This window comes from Neolamprologus multifasciatus, chromosome 17 (assembly GCF_963576455.1).
Source record: "Neolamprologus multifasciatus chromosome 17, fNeoMul1.2, whole genome shotgun sequence".
NCBI classification, from domain to species: Eukaryota; Metazoa; Chordata; class Actinopteri; order Cichliformes; family Cichlidae; genus Neolamprologus; species Neolamprologus multifasciatus.
Window position 1 is genome coordinate 27,463,310 of NC_140455.1, and position 18,477 is coordinate 27,481,786.

Genomic DNA, 18,477 nt, shown 5'->3' on the forward strand with positions numbered 1-18,477 from the left:
CAGGTCTACTTAATAAACCAAGTCAAGAAGAAAAAGTGGTTGGCATTGCTTCTCAGCCGTGTGTACATGTGTGTGTTGTCAGGTAAATATTGTCAGAATGGATTAGATGGCCAGTGCTGCAACCAGATGGGCGATAAGACCGTTTCTGTGGACACCTCCGCAGACAGTCTGTCAACACACATACACACATAGCCCTTATTACCGACACACACATGCCAGCTTACTTCAGACATCTTCTGACACACAGAGATATTCAAAGATGCTTAAATCTGCAAGTATGCGCACTAAATCTAATCTACATCAGGATAAATATGTTACAGGAAAGCATCATTGCCGTAGCTAACTGCAGGGACACTACTGATGTGTTAGCCAAGCTTTGTAGTAAAAGGTACAGTTTAACTCTGCATATTTTTAACCATTTTTTCATAGAGCATGCTGTCCATTTGTGTAAACAGCCTCTATTAATAAATATAGGTTGAACAGGGGCTGAGAAGTAGCTTCAGCAGTTCACTATGTAATAATATGCAAATTAGCCATGTGCCTATGTTACTGATGCTAGTTGGTCATGGGGAGGTGACTGAAGTGAGCTAGTCTCATGAGATTTCTGGTGGTAATATTCAGGTGAAGAGTGAAATATATGAACATAAATGAGTTTATTTTCATTTTATTTTTAACGAAACAAGCTCTGGACTAATACAGTCGCCCAAAATTGAGGTAATATTGTATATGGGAAGAATTGTTCCGACCTTAATGGCTATGTATGTAATCACACATCCAGTCGAATTAAGCCTCAGGAAAAGCGATGCAAGCAAACCACTGCAGAGATTACTGAGTCGTGGACAAACTCTACCAGATCCTTAGCACTTGGACAAAAAAGAAAAGGAAGAACCTTCACTCTTGCTGGGTAAGGAAGAAAGAAGGAAAGACAGAAAGAAAGAAAAGCCAAGAAGGAATGAAGCAGGAATGCAAGAAAGAGAAATGAAATAAAGAAAAAGCAAAAACAGGGAGAGGAAAATGAGTTGTTCATACCTGACTGCTTCTGTAATATAAAATCCAATTTGGAGAGGCATAGACGTGAGGCGGGGTGGGGTGGGGGATGAGATAAGGTGGGGTCTTTTTTCCCCCGCTGTACCCTTGTCCCATCTCATACAGTGCACGGCTATGTACACACACGCGTACGCGCGCACACTCACACACAATGCACCCTTACCATTGCACACGTAGTCCGTCATCGGCTCACCAAACACTAAATAATGAACAATACGGAGGCTGTCCCAGCATGATAAGTGACTGCCCTATCCTTCCCATTAGTGCCACCCGCCAGAATTAATGATAATTATGTCACGTCCCTTCCCGTACTTTTATTGAATTCTTATCTATGAATAGACGAAGGAAGCTAGCGTCAGACTGAGAGGGAAGGGAAGATACTGCACTGACAAAGTTGAGTCTAAATAAGAATATTTCTCATTTAATTACTTTATTTCTAAAAGAAAAAGATGCGATATGGAAGGGCAAAATAAGTACAAGTTCAATGAGCAATCAGAGGACTGAAGCCAGAGAGTTGTGACAATGGCTGATAAAGGTTGAAGCCCTCTCTATGCCTACAAGTAAGGTGAATAATTTACCTCAGCTCTGCCGGAAGCCCCAAGATACCACAGTGAACACAGCTTAGTTTCTCAGAAGTACTGCAACACAATAACTGGAAATGTGAAGGCTGTAAAAGGTGACAAAAGATCTAGATACTTTTAATCTTAAAATGTGGTTATTATGTTGTATAATCTCAGTCAGCATAACAGATAAATAAATCCTTAGTAACAATAAAAACAATAAAATGGATATCAAATATGCAGTTGTCTTATTTTTTTCTGGAAATTAAACAGCTTTTATACAAAGGGAATTTTTCATCTCCTCGAGACTGATAATAATATTACACCAATCAAACTCAACAAGTGCAGCTTGATGACATCTTTAATAATGTTACTACTGCTTGAGGCTGACAATGTAAAGTCTGGAGTCTGTTTATGATTTAGGGAAAAGCTTTTATGCACATTTAATGCACATTTATTGTATAAACACGTCATAGGAAACACCAGATCAATGCTGTTCAGGGCCCCTGTTTGTTGTCAAACAGCCTAACATCTTTTTTGGTGTGGATTCCACTGGATGCTAAAAACATTCCTTTGAGATATTAATCCATGCTGACATTCTTGTACTGCAAGATTTTTTGCTGCACATCAATACATCAATATGGAAGGGAATTTTGCTGGATTCTGTAATGTAATGGGGAGGCCACTGAAGTCCACTGCACTCACTGTAATGTTTCTAAAACCAGTTAGACATGGCAGACATTTGAAAGTAGTCATTAAAAGATAGTAAACTGCAGCCATCAAGACCCTGAAGCGCCACGGGAAAAAAAATCCACATATTTTTATAATGCTGCACTCAGCATGGCCTGTTGACACATGGCAAGCTGGGTCCACGGATTCAAGCTGTTGATGCCAAACTGTGAGCATCAGCACAAATCAAGATACAGACCAAGCTATGCTTTTGTGTGCGCCCTGAGCAGACTTGTTCTTGACTAACAGAACTGGAAGCCACTGTAATCGCTTTAAAGTGAGATCTGCTGTGCATTGTGAGAAGATGGCCTACCCTTTCTGTATATTTGCCTCTGACCTCTCTCTTCAACAGTACATTTCTATGTGCTAATTTCTGTCTGTTTTTTTGCACTAAGCAGCCCATTTGTCACTGTTAGTTCTTTTTCAATGTTTAAAATGTTTAATAACTAAAACTCCTGACTGGAATATGCAGGATTTCTATGATTTAGACTTCTGTTCCACTACTGCCTAAGTGGGTAATTGCATGAACAAGCAGGTGTTCAGGTATTTCTAAAGTGGGAGTACTAATGGGAGCACTAACTCGCTGACTACCATTAAATGTTGCTAACAAAAAAAGATTTGGACTTGAAGAGGAATATTATAAGATGCTAGAATTTAATGTTGGCGATTAAACATTGACATGTGACAACAGGGATTAGAAAAAAACACAACTAATGAATAGTGATTAATAAGATCTACATAAAGTCTTTGCTGGATGGAAACACACACACACACACACACACACACACACACACACACACACTCTTCATTCTTTTATCAGTGATTAATGATACAAAAGTGATGACTGAGCAGGGAATGTAGGAAATGCTTTCATGAGTCCTGATTAGGCGCCCACACTTGCAGAAGCACAACCAAAGATAATGAGTGTGTGTGTAAAGTGCTCTTTGACAACTCCAGTAGGGAAGGTAATGAGTGTGTGATAATACACTCAAACAAGAATTTAATGAGGCACAGGTATGAAGTGTTGCTACAAAAGCACAGAACGCAAAGATGAGGAAAATTCATCTATCTCTGATTGTGATCCTACTGTACATAAACCATCCAGACAATGTGTTCAATCTCTATGCATTCTGATCAATAAATACCTAATAACCCAAGGCACTGGAGGCAGCATCTTTAGGAATACAAACCAGTGTTTTAATTTAGCACCGTACTGCAATATATCAAACATCAGAGGGTGTGTAATGACAAAGATGCATGTTTAGAGTGCTTGTATAGTTATTTCTATACTAAGCCTTTACATAATCATATTTCAATTTTAGGAAAAAACTAAAGATAAATACAGAGACACTCCATGTCCTTTCATATAATATGGCTTCTTTAATTTTTTTTCAAGGTCAACATTGATCTCGAGTGCTAACAATGAAGATAAAGCTCAAATGTTTTGCCAACCTTGGAACTCATATCTTACAAGGCCCAGTATATTTGTTGTGAAGTAAATATTGTGCAGGACATCCACTTAATATATGCTCGCCCCACCCTAAAAGCCCAGATTCACTCCCTGTGGTATGTTTGGTTCCGTTCAAATTCATTTATTTATTTTATTTATATTAATTTCTTGACATATAATTACAGTTTTAGTGACTTTTTGTCAGTTCAACAAATCCACTTGTTTCTATTTTAATTATGTTAAATCTTTATCTATATCATTATCTTAGCACTGACCAAAAATCATTTGGATTCTGATATTTGCCATATATTGAACAGCCTTGGGGAGAAGGGTTCAGCATAAACGACCCAAACTGTGGTCGCCCGCCATTATGTGCTGACACACAGTGCATCGAAAAGTCAAAGCGACAATCTCTGCCAGATGTGGCGCATTGTGACTTTAACAAAATGAAAATCAAGTTAGAAGGGGGCAGGCCCGACACATCAGAGAACATCCAGTAGACACTGGATCCACACACACATGGGCCAAACAGCTGCAGGTAAGGCAAATACAAATCTGGTCCAGTTTCCAAAACTGTTTAATTACACCTCAAATATTCAGGTTTTTCTAAAAAAAGTGCTATAGTTAAAATTTGGAGCAATGAGAGCCTTTTTATCAGTTTCAAGTAAAATAAATGAAAAAAACAAAAAAACAAACTGTAGAAAGGAAACTGACAGAAAAGATCATCTTACTTTTCGTCAAATGCAACCGTTCCACAAGCAAAACTCATGTATTAAAAAAAAAAACCTGAGTTTTGCAGAAAGAGCAGCAAACAGCAACAGATGTCTGCGTTGGCGTCATCGTACTAGATGTAGGTGGAAATTTAACTGCATATGTCTCTGTTTGTGTCAAAAATATCATTGTGCTAGCTTCGTTTTATTTCATCAAAAAAAATAACACCTTCACAGATATCGACTGTCATTATGATGTGCAGGTTTTACTTTGTTTGGAAGAAATACACTTATTCGAGGAAGTTCACAACTAAGTCTGTTGTTTACTTCACATTTACACAACTTACTGGATGCGTGAGGCAGTGTGACGAAGAACGTCTTGAGGCGACAGGCAAGCCATTCCATGCTCTCGTGAAGATTGGCCAGCGCCTTGAGGTCACTGACATCACGCAGGATCTCGTTCTGTGGGATTAACTTGTCTCCGAGGTTCCCAGTCAGCACCTCTGACTCCTTAGCAAAAGCAGCCCTGAATGATGGACGGGGTGAGGGATGTAAGAGTGTATGGTTAGAATGACAGGCACATTATATTTTTGGCAAAAGAAAAACACAATTTAACCATCAATCAAGTGGCAAATACCCATTTAAAATAAAAAAAATAGCTGGTATTAAAAAAAGTCGTGAAAGCATTGATGTAGCCCAGAGGCAACTTTGTGAAAGACACTTTAATCGGTGTGCAGTGTTACATTCTTTGGAGGAATTTATCAGTGATTGGGTTCCTGGTTGGACTCAAAATGCCTGGTTTGCAGACACTGAGTGGATTTTATAAAAAGCAATAATAGAAGTAAATTTTTTAAAGTAATAAAATAATGGATTGTCGAACAGAATGGATGTGCACACGTCTCCTCTGTGTGTTAATGCGTTCAACTGAAAATAGCTCAAATTTTATAATAATCTTATGCTTATGTGCTCAGTATCTCGGGGTTCAATTATTGCTTTGACCTTTACAGTGACTCACACACAAGGGAAATAAGAAGGGCTGAAAGCTGGATGGATACAGAGATAAACACAGAAGGAGTGGAGGGGAAAACTGTGAGCAATTTTATGAGTGCGGATACTTAAAAAAAGAAGAAGTTTCCACTAGCTCAACAGTTGGTGGGAGAGAAAAACAGGTGACGGAAAACATTTAGAAAAAGATGCCAAACACAAGGCAGAGATTTACAAAGTGGCCAAAACAAACACACAGAGATGCATTTGGTGTTCAAGCACTTGTGGTTGCAGAAGCATAGGGTGAGACCTGGGAAGCTGGATAACTTAAAATCAAAACTGTACTGCTGCAAACACACGACATGTCAGCTAGCCTCCAGAGTCACCAGGATACCCGCAAGATCAAGATTCTTTGAACAACAGATGGGTAAAATAAACAAAACCCACAAGCTCATGCGTTCTCACTCGGGCACAGGCATGTGTGGCTTATTAATGAGGCTTTATTAAAGCACTGGGCTGAGAGTCGTGCAGAAGCTAATCCCCTTTCATAGTGATGAAAACATCTACGGCTCTCAAATCAAACAGCCTTATGGTCTCCCTCTTGCTATCTCAGTGCTCTCTGCGCGCGCGTGTGTGACTAAGAAAAGGGAGTGTGTGAGAGAGGAAGAGAGTGCACACAACAGATTGACTTTCTCTGGCCGCATAACCAATTTATTTATTTACTTTACTCTTCCGCTCCGATGAGCTCCAGTGTTCCCTGAAGAGGGTGCACATTCAAAGGCAATTTCGATAAGACTGACCCCCCCCCCTTCCCTGCCTCTGTCTGCTCTCCTTATATTTTCCTATTTTGTTCTTCCCTCGTTTCCTTACTTCCTCCAGATAAAGGGCGTTTAAAAGAGCAATCATGACTTCTTTTACAGGCGCATCTTAGTCAACAAGAGGGGGGTTCAAAACATATGTGAACAAAGACGCAAAAATGGGAGGGAGGGATTAAGTGCGTGATTGCTCAAGTGTGGTTGTGTACATCCACGTCTGATTCTGTCTGTGTATCTACTGTGAATGTGAGTATGTGCTATTCCACGTGTGCTTACATTATTTAATTCTGCACATACATAACGCATATGAATGAGCATGTGCACATGTGCATACTGTTACTGTGCATAATTTGTACCTGGTGAAGTCTTCTTCATCCTCTCTCTTCTGTCGGGTCTGTCTGGGCTGGGCCATATTTGCCCAGTTAGGGAGGGACTGGAGCAAACGACTGATGTCTTCATCTTTAGCCCAGGAAGCACTGATGGTCAGCTTTTCCTCACACTGGACGATGCCCCTGAGGGAAAACAGACATAATAATGCAAACTTGGGCAAAAAATAACTTGTAAAAAGGTGTTTTTAAGTTCTTGCTCCTAAGATGGAAACACATTGTTAATAATATTGGAAGAATATCAAGAAACTAGTTTCATTTTTTTTTCATCTTACCAACAGATAAAGAACTTTGCAGTTGAAAGGCATATGATGTCATACTATATTATTATTAGTTTTCAATTATAACGACAGTATAACAATACAGTGATTTGGATTTACTGCACTGAACTGTCACTGTGTGTGTATTAGCATTATTAAATAGCCGATAATGTGGACATTCAACTTTTTTAACTTTCTGAGTTAATGGTTTTTAATTTTTGGGCATATCCCTCTGCAAGCGTCTTCTTCACTAATAGTTTGTTAACTTTACCCTTATTCATCTTATAATGGCCAACATGAAGAATCATAAAATTGTGACTCATTAGTCACACAGGCTGAGGTATCAATTCAAGCGCCTGCATATTTTAATTAAAATATAGATTTTTTGGACTATAAACCGCTAAATCAATATTTTGATCCTACCTCTAGCTTTAAAAAAACTCCAGTATAATTTTTTTTTTGCTGTGCATGAGCCATACAGCAAGTACAGCTAAATAATATCTGTTTAGTGCTAACAAACAGAACACCAGCTAATCAGAGAGTTGTGAATGTGATTTACGACCATCTTTACTGACATATAAAATAAAATTACAGCAGCCGTGAATTGGCTTGAGGACAATCTGTGGCAGAGTGCCAGTATCTATTTGCTTTGTTTGCCTGTGCCTATGTTGGAGAAACTGCTTAGTTCTGCAGTTATTACTAATACCCCAAGCACTCCGGGGTATCACATTCACATCTGCAACCACACACATAAGTGGGGCTGTGGGAGACAGAGACCTGTTCAGCAACACAAACACACACACTTTATCACACGGAGGCCCCAGTGAGACTGAGGCTGACCTGTGACAGGGTCCAGATGGACTCGCAGCAGTCTGTCAGTCCTTTCTTGTGTCTCATGCCCTGCTTATCACCCCCCCCATATCCTCTAGTCCTCTCTTTTCCTAGCCAGGTGTTACATGGTACCAGAGGCCACAGATGAACAGCTTTTCACAGCACTGTGTCTGTGTGTGTGATTGTAAGAAAACGCAATAACCGAATTTCTAAAACAATGTATAAATCAAACCATAATAATTAACCTTATATTTTAGCTTCCTGCCAGCCTTCTCTGTGTTTTTTACCTGTAGGCTGTGTTGCAGATTTCTTTGTACTCTTTGAGCTTGTCGCAGACCATCTCAAGGAACTGGTTGGAGTAGGCACTCAGGTCCTGCATCAGGCTCATCAGATCCTGGATGGCCTTTTCCACCACCACTGTGCTCTAAATGGAAAGAAAAATAGTTTTAGTGTTTGTTTTTTTTAATTCTAAACATAAAATCTCTGACTTCAGCTTTAAGAAAAACCTAACGAAATTCAATAATAAACAAAAAGGGTAAAGGTAGACTAACATTTATGTAGATGTCACTTCACATCAGGTCTGTTGGAGTAGCAATGTAATTGGAGTAATCCAAATTCCCTTGCTTTGCCCTCACCTGAGGCTGGACTGACGACTAAAGCAGGGAACCTTGTCAGAAGTCTTAAGACTATTAGTGAAATGTTTGATTCTTTGTATGTAAGTGCATCAGCGTGAGTGCACATATTTTTGTGCGTGTGTGTTTTGAACTTCTGTGTTGTGTGTGCTCTCAGGCTTAAAGTGAGTGTGTGCGCATTTGTCACAGTGCACCCATCACCAGGAGCCACGGCGGGGCTGTGACAGCAGCCATTACAGATTAGCCACTCCTGCGTGACTAATAGCTGGCCCGGGAACAGCAGAGCAGCTTCATATCCCCAGACACACTCACACTTACACACATCAAGCAAACTTTTTCAAAACACACACCTTTGAGCAATTTGAGAGCTGTTAAATAAGATTACAACTCTGTATGTTCCAGTTTGCTGCTCCCAGCACTTAACCAATCCTAGCCTACATCTGTAATAATAGTGATAACTCACTATTAGTCTGGTGATAGCCTTGCTGCAGCTACTCTGAAACTACAAGAGTAGCACAGTGAAGTGCAGAATAATCCCCTATGACCATTTACAGAAAGACAATCTTAAACAAATGATTTCTATTTCCCTTCGTATCCCTTCTCTGACTATGTGAATTTCATATGAAGTTTCAAGTGAAGGTGCGAAATAGAAAACCTACATTTTTTTGCAAAAAACTAATAAAATGAAAAATGACTTGCGTTACTCAAGGTACAAACAGCTGCAAGAGTAGCATAGCACCTTGTTTTTTAGTGCTGTCTACCAAAATGTCACATACAAGCAGACAGCATATTCCAAAGTCAACACTTATTTACGATGGCCTTAAATGTAGCACTGTGTGAAAGTCTCAAGCCATCCATCTGTTCTTCATATTTTACTAGGAAAATGGAAAATAGGTGGAAGGATGCATTAAAACATTCAAACACACATGGAAATACAGAAAATAAGGCAAAAATAAATAAATCAAAATTTGATCTGACCACCTTTATTCTTCAATACTGCTCGAAATCTTTTAGGCAACCTTTGTTGTAGTTTCTTTAAGTAGTATTCAGGAATAGTTCTCCAGGCTTCTTGAAGGATATTTTAAAGCTCTTTGGATGTTTGCTGCCTTTTGTTGCATTTGTTGCAATCCCACACTGCTTGAACTGATGCCCAGGATCTGGGGAGGCCAATCCATGACTGATAGTCTTGCATTGTATGTCTTTACTTTTATATTTGGCACCATTCTCATGCTAAAACAAGTAGCCACTGCCAGTCAGAAGCCTTCCAGATGGTACTGCATGGTTAGTTTTAAGTGGCTGTCTTAAAAACAACAAACAAGAAAAACATTCCTTTGAAAATGATCGGGTAAAAAGACTTGACTGATAATGAGTGAAAAAACAGCCACTGTCCAAAGAAAACATTTACAAAGCCTCCAGAAAGCCGGGAGAACTACTGCTCAACTATTACTTGGAAGTAAGATATAAAGAAATGAGTGGTGGCTCAAGACGTTTACACAGTACTGTATGCAAATAAGCTATGGTATCAATGAGCGTCTTGGACCTCAAAGATGTAATTACCATGTACAAGTATTATATCTACTATTCTACCATTTGTAATACATTTTTTTTTTTAAAAAGGTTCCATTACATTCGAGGTCACTAACTATCTGGTATAACTAAGTGGCTGCTAGACTAAAGGGGGCAGTAGTGACTATAATTGATCATCAAAAAAAAAAAGAAGAAAGAACCCCTGATGTGATAAAATGATATTAATATTAATAGCTCTTTCTCTGTTCAGTTTCCCCTTCGCTCATTCTGTCACATGCAGACGAGCATGCACATGCACACACACAAACAGCAGCTACTCCAATGAGGGAGGTAATGATCCATAGCACTGCCCATACCCATGGAGTGCTAACCAAGGCCTCATCTCTGCCAAGGGAGCACCCTTTACTGTCCATGCCTGATTCCCTGTCAGCCTGCCAGGGTAGAAGGAATTACACAGACCCTGCAGGAGAGGAGGCTGTTAGTGTAGTTCAGGCAGCCGCTACCTTCCTTCCATTGTGTAGGCTGCTAGTACTGTAAACTGGATTATATAAGAAGATGAAAAAAGTAATTTCATCATTGCTACTTTCTCTTACAGTGACTATGTCGATAATGTTGTCCTAATAAGAATTTTTTGCCTTCTCCAGGGGTCTGGTTGTAAGGTCAGCTGTATGGTAAGGTCAGGTAAACTTAAACAAGTCAGTACTTTCATAATAATTAGTCATTTGGATTTAATTAGTTCATAAAAACAAATATTTTTTTCTGTAAAAATAGTCTGCTGCTGTAGCAAGACCTATTAATTGTTAAAAGACAAGTGCCAGTATGACTATGATAAAAATTAGACATGGATGCATGCTCATCATAAGGTTCTATATTCTCAAGTGATGATCATTTGATATAAAAGTGCAGTATTCCGGCAAATGCAACATAACAGAAAACCCCCCACAGATTAATATTAACGTCTTTGAGCATTTACAAAAAAATTGCATTAATGTAAACTCAAGGGAAAAAGTTAAACTAAGTGAGGAAAAGGTACAATTTTGGTTTAGAAATCTGATATTCTCAACAAGTTCTTATGCAGCCATAATCATAACGATATCCTGTTGCTGTTTTAAGGACAAAGAGCTGAAGAGCAGGCCAAGTCGGTGAATGGAGAAGAGCAAACAATGGATACCCGATCCATTACTCCTGCTCTAACAAATGCTCTTGCACTCAGCTCCCTTGTCTAATTTGCTCATTTAACACAGCCATTTGTCTTAGGCAGCAGCAATCATTAAAAAGTAATCAAGGGACAGATTGAGAAAGGGAGGGCTTAGACGGAGAGAGCAAGAGTGGTAGGGGAAAGCCAGTTCTGCTACATATCCTCCATCTTACTTGACTGTTACACAGGAGTAGACATGCTTCTCAATCTATGTCTATCTTACGCTCTCCCTCTGTGTAATGATTCAAGCTTAAAGGTCAACATGATGTGGTATCGAGAAAAAAAACAAACAAAAAAAACAACCCACCCATATTTCTTGTGCAATTCTACTTCCTAGTATTTTATTACCCTAAAGCTGCACATGGTTGCACTGTGTCGCTACTCGTTTTACATCATTACTAGATAAACACAGTCATCACAGAAAATTAGACTTGGGTTGTGCAAATGGATCTTGAATTTGCTGGGGTAAACTGCTGTTTGGAAATGAAGGCCACAGCTATAGTGGTTTAATGAAGGCAGAGCTAGCACTCAGATTGGCGCCTCAGCGGTAAAATCTCTCAATGCATGGTCATCACAACAGAAACCACCCTCAAAGTAGTCGTTTCCTTTAGTGGAGAGAGTAAAAAGAGCACGGCACAGGGAATGTCATTACTACAGTAAGAAAACAGGGATGCAATCACTAAACTCCCTACGCTAGCCGAATTTGTTTTACTAAACGTGTCATCAGGTTTTAAAAAAAATTTAAGGTAGAAGGAATAAGAAGATTTTATTTACTGAAGCTCACTAGGAAAATCCAATAACAGGCTGTGGCTAAATAACAGCTTCATGAGATTGCTCTACTGTGTTTTCGGAGATGACTGTGAGAAGAGAAAGCGAGAGATGAGGGCCTCAGGTTTGAATCGGAAACGGATCATGGATTTACCCCATTAAAATAGGGGGTACCCCTTGAGGTTGTGCAGAGGTCAGAGTGTTTAACCTTATGTTCTCTGACATTTCACTCATGCTCTAACCTAAAACCACTCACTCGTGTAATGCCTCTCCCATCCCATTCATGTCTGACCACGGATTGATAAAATAACACACTCTCAGCAGCGCGTGCATCCATCCAACCATACACACACCCACACACCAAATGGGACACATAGAAAGATAACCCCTGGCTGCCCCCCTTTCCCCCCAACAAAGGCTGTTCTCCTCTCCTGGGTAAAGAAGAACTGGGCATGAGTGGGACATTGTCTTGACAGATCATTCATCAACGTCACAGGAGAGTCCGTCTCTGAAGACTCCCCTGACACACACCGGATGTGTCTCATGGTTGTGCCTGCTTAACTGCAACACATGCTGCTTCTAATGTGTATGCATGTAAATGAGTGTGTAGTTTGTAATTGAGTTTGTTTAAGCTTAAAAAGTCAAGCTTAAACAGGGGCACAATGCCAGGTGTGTGAATAACGTCTTTTTTTAAATTAGTTTGTGCCACAAGCCAGTGTACCTCTAGTGCCAGTCCTAAGCCTGGATAAATGGCCAGGAAGGGCATTTGCCACAAATTTGTGGCCAAACCAAACAAGCGAATAATATAAAACAAGATTTCCATAACGAAAAGGTCAGGGCCCAGATTAACAATGGCCCCTACTGGTGTTGTTAGCCAACAGAGTGACGGTGGAAACTGTGCTGCTTTTGGCCAGAGACAAAGGAAGAGGTTTATGTATATGAGAGGACAGCATGAGAAAAGGAGAAGATATGTACAGGGGTGCTAGAGGGTTATGACAGAAGATTATGCTAGGGATAGGCTTTGATGGAGGCAAAGGATCTGCCATGGCGACCACTAAAGGGAGCAGCTTAAATCATACCAAGAACACCACCTTTGTGATTTACTGTTGCTTGTTATATATAAAAAAAATACTTTACAATGCCAACACTCAAGGACTTCAGTCATTTTGTATATACTTCCCACTTATCATATACACATAAAAACATGTGAAAAACAAAGCTGTCCCTAGACTCTGTGAAAAATTACTATACTCTGGCTGCTTTCATAGGAGGGATAAGTAGCATCCAGGTGTTGCTAATCAATTGCACTAAAGCAGCGGTCCCCAACCTTTTTTGCGCCACGGACCGGTTTATGCCCAATAATATTTTCATGGACCGGCCTTTAAGGTGTTGCGGATAAATACAACAAAATAAAACTAGTACCGGTACCGAAAAAAAGAAAATTTATTCAAAACACACGTGAAAAGACCAAGGAAAACCGAGTAAACGATAAAAACGATAACAAAATAACGCTGAAAACTGATAAAAACCCTGAAAACTATACATTTCACACCTGAACCTCAACTCTCGTGGCCCGGTACCAAACGACTCATGGACCGGTACCGGTCCGAGGCCCGGGGTTGGGGACCGCTGCACTAAAGAACAGCCAAGTGTGAGCAACCTCTATAAAAGCCAAAGTTTGGAGCATTCAGGTGTGTTGTAACACAGTCTTCCAAGTGGATGTTCCAGCAAAGTCAGGCTGTGCAATGCACAGAGAAATTGCAAAACAGAGCTACATCACAAACACTATAGGCCTCAGTTAATATGATAAATGTTTATGTTAGAAAAAGACTGAACAGGTATGACTTGTTTATTGCAGGAGAAAACTTCTTCTCTCTAAAACAGACAATGAAATGTCCTTTGGAAAGATGACACCAAAGTGTTGATGTCTGACGATGCACAGCACCACCTTTGGCGAAAACCAAACAAAGCATATGGGCTCAAATGCTTCATACAAACTGTCAAGGATGGTGGTGGGATGTTGATGATTTGGGTTTATTTTGCAGCCGGAGGACCTGGGCACCTTGCAGCCACTGAGTCGACCGTGAACTCCTCTTTGTACCAAAATATTCCAGGAGTCAAATATGAAGCCATATGTTCAACAGCTAAACCTTGGCATAAATTGGGTCATGCAACAATGATCCCAAGCACAGCAGCAAATCTTCAATAGAATGGCTGAAAAAGAAAAGAATCAAGGTGTTGCAAAGGGCCAGTCAAAGTCCAGACCGCAAACTGAAATGTTGTGGTGCGAGTTGTGCATAAATGAATGTCTGCAAACCTCAATAAAGACAGTATTTCAAAGATGAGTGGACTAAAATTCTTCCACAACAGTATGCAAGACTGATACAGTTGTACAGAAAACAATTACTTCAACTTATTGCAACTAAAGGTGGTTCTGAAAGCTGCTGAATCATGGCGTCTTTTTATGTTTTTCACACGACTGCCAAAAACTGTGAAAACTGTCTTTTTCTGACGATTATACAAACATACATGAACTCCCTCCATCAATTATAATTAAGTACAAGCAATCAGTACTCTTATGGACTGTATATACACAAAACAGAGAAACTAACTGGACTGGAAGATTTTGAGAGAACTGTAGATGTACTTGGGAGATTTTAAAAAAGGTGTAAAATGCCTTGTTTTTTATTGATGTCACAGCTTTTTCAAAAGCAAATATTCTGCAAATTCTTTATGAAGTTTTGAAAGCAGCTTTGAGATTGATTGATCTATTTCCACAACTGATTTCGCTTATTCGGCCTGAATCTTTTCATAACCTTTGAGTAAACATAATTGTGTTTACTTTTCATCTAAAACGGTGACATAACGAACACTCAGTTACTCCAGATGAAATCTTTGAAAATGGCAAAACAGATGTAGTTTTGAGTGCCATCGAATGAAATGCCAACATTGTAGAACCGTTGGTAAAATCAGCTCATCATCAAAATTATGAAAATCTAATCACATATTTATGTGAGGCTGGATATTTTTAAAATGAGAAATGGAAAATAACGGATTTAACTATGATGGCCACAGTAAGGCGTAATAAGCTACTATAAAATAAATGCTTGTACACAACCTGCGGGTGGACAAATTGAGTTATTAAAAGAATGCATCTTTTCCTCCACCACCACCACAATCATGACTTTTAATACAAACATGCATTAAGCTTCGCAAGTGTTTTAATTGAGAGATGAGGCGCAATATCACACTTGAATGATTACAGATGGGCTTCTACACTACACACACCCTATTTACGCCCACACACAAACACAAATGCGGGGTAAAATATGGAGCTTCTGCACATACTAATCCTGGGAATCACTCTGGAGTTCAAATGTGCCATTTGAATCTCCACTGTGACCCTAAACTCCATTCTAGTAATCACCCCATAATCCCCCAGTTTTTTGGTGTGTGTGTCTTGGTTCCCCCAACCACTTTCTCACATATTGGCAAATTCCATGAATTATTTATCACAACAACTTGATTTACATGTCGGTGAATGAAAGTTATATTTTATAATGCAGTTGAATGTTTTATGTTGGGGGAATGCATGTGTTTTCTGTGTAGCATTAGGTCTACATATAAAAATATAAACAATACTCACAAAACACAAAGATTTTCATTTGCAGATTCAGAGGACCTAACTTGCTTTTAAAATTTCAAGCAAAACCTTCAGGAGCCTTCAGCCTGTTTTCTTTAAAACCAGAGGGCATGTCTGTGGTTGAGCTGACATTTTAACTTCTCCTTCTGTAACTGACTCAGTCCAAAGGCAAAGATTATGTCTTGTTACACACAGAAACTCTGTGGAAGCAGTGCGTGGTGTGAACATGCACTACCTAGGGCTGTTCAAGGTGTTTTCTTGGCTTATTAGGCTCTCTCTAATACACCACACAATTCTTTTTAATAATATATAACTATTATAGTTGTGCGAAAATATATTTTAAAAAATACTACCAAAAAAAGTACAGCTATGTCACATATCGATGGCAGTGGCAGGTTGTTGGCCCAGGGCAGCTGGGTGTGAGCCTCAGGAGTACATGTGTTTGGTGTGAGATAACCAGACAAAGGTGGGTGGCAGGTATTGTTAGACCTTCAGCAGTGAGGAAGGAGGAAGAAGAGAAATAAGCCTTTGAGGTGAACAAACTCACCAGGAAGTCATAGTGTTCATTTTGTGGAAAAATAAAAAGAAACTTCTGCACTAGTTAAATATTAAAGACGGACTGAAGGTGCTACTACCAAGATGAGAACATAAGATCACACAATCTCTAGAGAGCACCATGTAGACTTAGTGATTACAACTTTGTGTCTCTTGGTCGAGGAGGACAAAAAAAAGATTGAAGGGACTAATTTTAAGCAAAGACAAAAGTGCTGCGGGTAAGAATGGTAAGGTGCTTTATTTCTCAATAATTCTTAATAGCTGTAAAACTGTCAACCGGACGCTTGGCCACAATCGCTTTCATGACAGATAATGTAGCAGAGGGTTCCAAGCAACAGTCAGGAGAAAATGTTGGGAAATGGGAAAGCATTATTTATTTCTCTGTGAAAATGCCTATTTTGGTCAAATAAAAATGGTTGTTGAGCATTTTCCCCTGACAAACTTTTTACTAATAAATGTGGGACTGTCTGATGGTTTTGCTTCTGGTGAAGATGGTTGTGTTTGTTCATCTCCCAGTGTGCTGAGGCAGTAAATGAGTGTGTGTGTGTGTACTGTCTGTTCATGTGTGTATACCAACTACCCTAATACCCCCCTTCCTGTTACCTCCCACCCCCACTTGTGCCACAATCACAGGGCACGGCTGATGCAGCTAACAGGTGTATTGTGTTGTGATTGCTGTGTCTGTTGATGGGAATGGGGAGCTGAGAGTCTCCTTGATAAAGAGAATCCCACCACCACCAGCACCACCATCTCCACTGTCTATGTGTGTGCGCAAGGGTGCGATTGGGGTTGGGGGTGAGGTGGAAAGCAGGGATCCAATCAACAAGAAGCGATCAACCCTCCACAAATAAACATTGCCTACACACATAATCGCAAATAAAAAGGTCAGTGTCATTACAGTTACTGGAGGTGGAAGCGTGTGTGCATGCACAATTAACACGTGTATGTGTCTGCATGCGTGCCTGCTTCCAACCTTCTCTCTCTCACAAAGCTACATGTAAATATGAAATCTAAAAGGTCAACATCATTAGCAGTCCATTGGCTGCTGAACACATCCGCAATACCATGAGCGCTCTGGCAGCTGATGGCGAGTGAATGAAATCAGTCTTCATCTGGCTCAAGAACAATTTATGTTTGTAGACAAACACCCAAAAAATGCAAATAGGTGCACATATGAATAACAAATGCACAGACAATTACTCCATTAACATGCAGATACAAAAGGACTAGTTAGCGGCTATTGTGCACAGACACTGGGGACCAAGCTGAATGATACTTAGCTGGAAAGAGAGGGCTGATGTGTACTGTAATTATGGCTCTGATGTGGTCTTGACTAATGAAGTAAACAAACTCAATACAAACAATTCATCTGCACTCACAGACCCACTAAGAAACACAAGCGCACCAAGTGGCCAGCCAGGTGGCTCGACATCACGGTCTTCAGGGCCAGGGAAATGTGGTCTGGTGGGTTGGTCTCATTGCAGTTGTGTGTCCCCGCATGTGCGCACTGTGTATTCTTGTATGTTAGGACGTCACAAAGTGAGTGTGTAAAGGGGACACTAGGGGGGTCTACCAAGATTAATGGAGCCAATCTCCACAGCTATCCAGCAGAGGGACCATACCCTCCCTATCCTGTTTTGTTCTTCTATTCTCTTCCCCATCTCTCCCTCCGTCTATACTCCTTTCCCTCGATCTAACTCTAATTAAATGAATCAATCAGTGGCAACACTCTGGACAGATAGCATCACATTGCTGCGGCTACCGGCGTGTATGTTTGTGTGTTGCTTTACAGTTGCTGTTTAGACCCTGCAAAAAGGAAAGAAAAACAAGAATGAAATGGGAATAACTATGGTGACAATAAATGAGTGGCTGAGAGCAACAAAGACAAGGCAAGAAAGAAAGAAACCAGAAAAACTGAAAGAATTTTTAAACAGGCAGACTCTGCTCTTGTTTTTGTTTTTGTTTTTTAAACATTAACTCTCTTCTGGAGACTTATCAGCCCAGGCTATGCTATCAAACAGACGCATGAATGGACATTAGCCTTTCCCACTGAGCTATATAAAGCCCTAGAAAGCCCTTATCTCATGCTCCTAGTGGACAATATACAGCCAGTGTCACCTCTTAATCATATCAATATGATGAATACATATACATGATATATAAAAACAGTATTTGACACCGCTGGTACCTAGTGATAGGAAAACCATTGCCCCTATCATTACAACTTATTAACCTATGCCTAGACTGAATGTCTATTGCTTATTAAAGGCTGCTTAAGCAAACATAAGCTGTGATATTCACCTTGACTCTTGTGCAGCCTTTCCACAAAGTCACTCTGTCTGTTTCTCCTGCAGAGATATCACTAACAAAAGGTCAAATAAT

General features: G+C 39.9%; 1 protein-coding gene across 1 annotated transcript in view; it reads right to left on the bottom strand.

The window, feature by feature from the left end:
- The window catches only part of exoc4 (exocyst complex component 4), a 135,029-nt gene that overhangs the window by 30,174 nt on the left and 86,378 nt on the right, over nt 1-18,477 (bottom strand). Inside the window, exons 14-16 of the mRNA XM_085138404.1 lie at nt 8,060-8,196; nt 6,652-6,807; nt 4,844-5,022 (exon numbers count right to left, since the gene is read on the bottom strand). Of these exons, the coding sequence (XP_084994530.1) occupies nt 4,844-5,022; nt 6,652-6,807; nt 8,060-8,196 (472 nt within the window). The remainder of the gene's footprint in view (nt 1-4,843; nt 5,023-6,651; nt 6,808-8,059; nt 8,197-18,477) is intronic.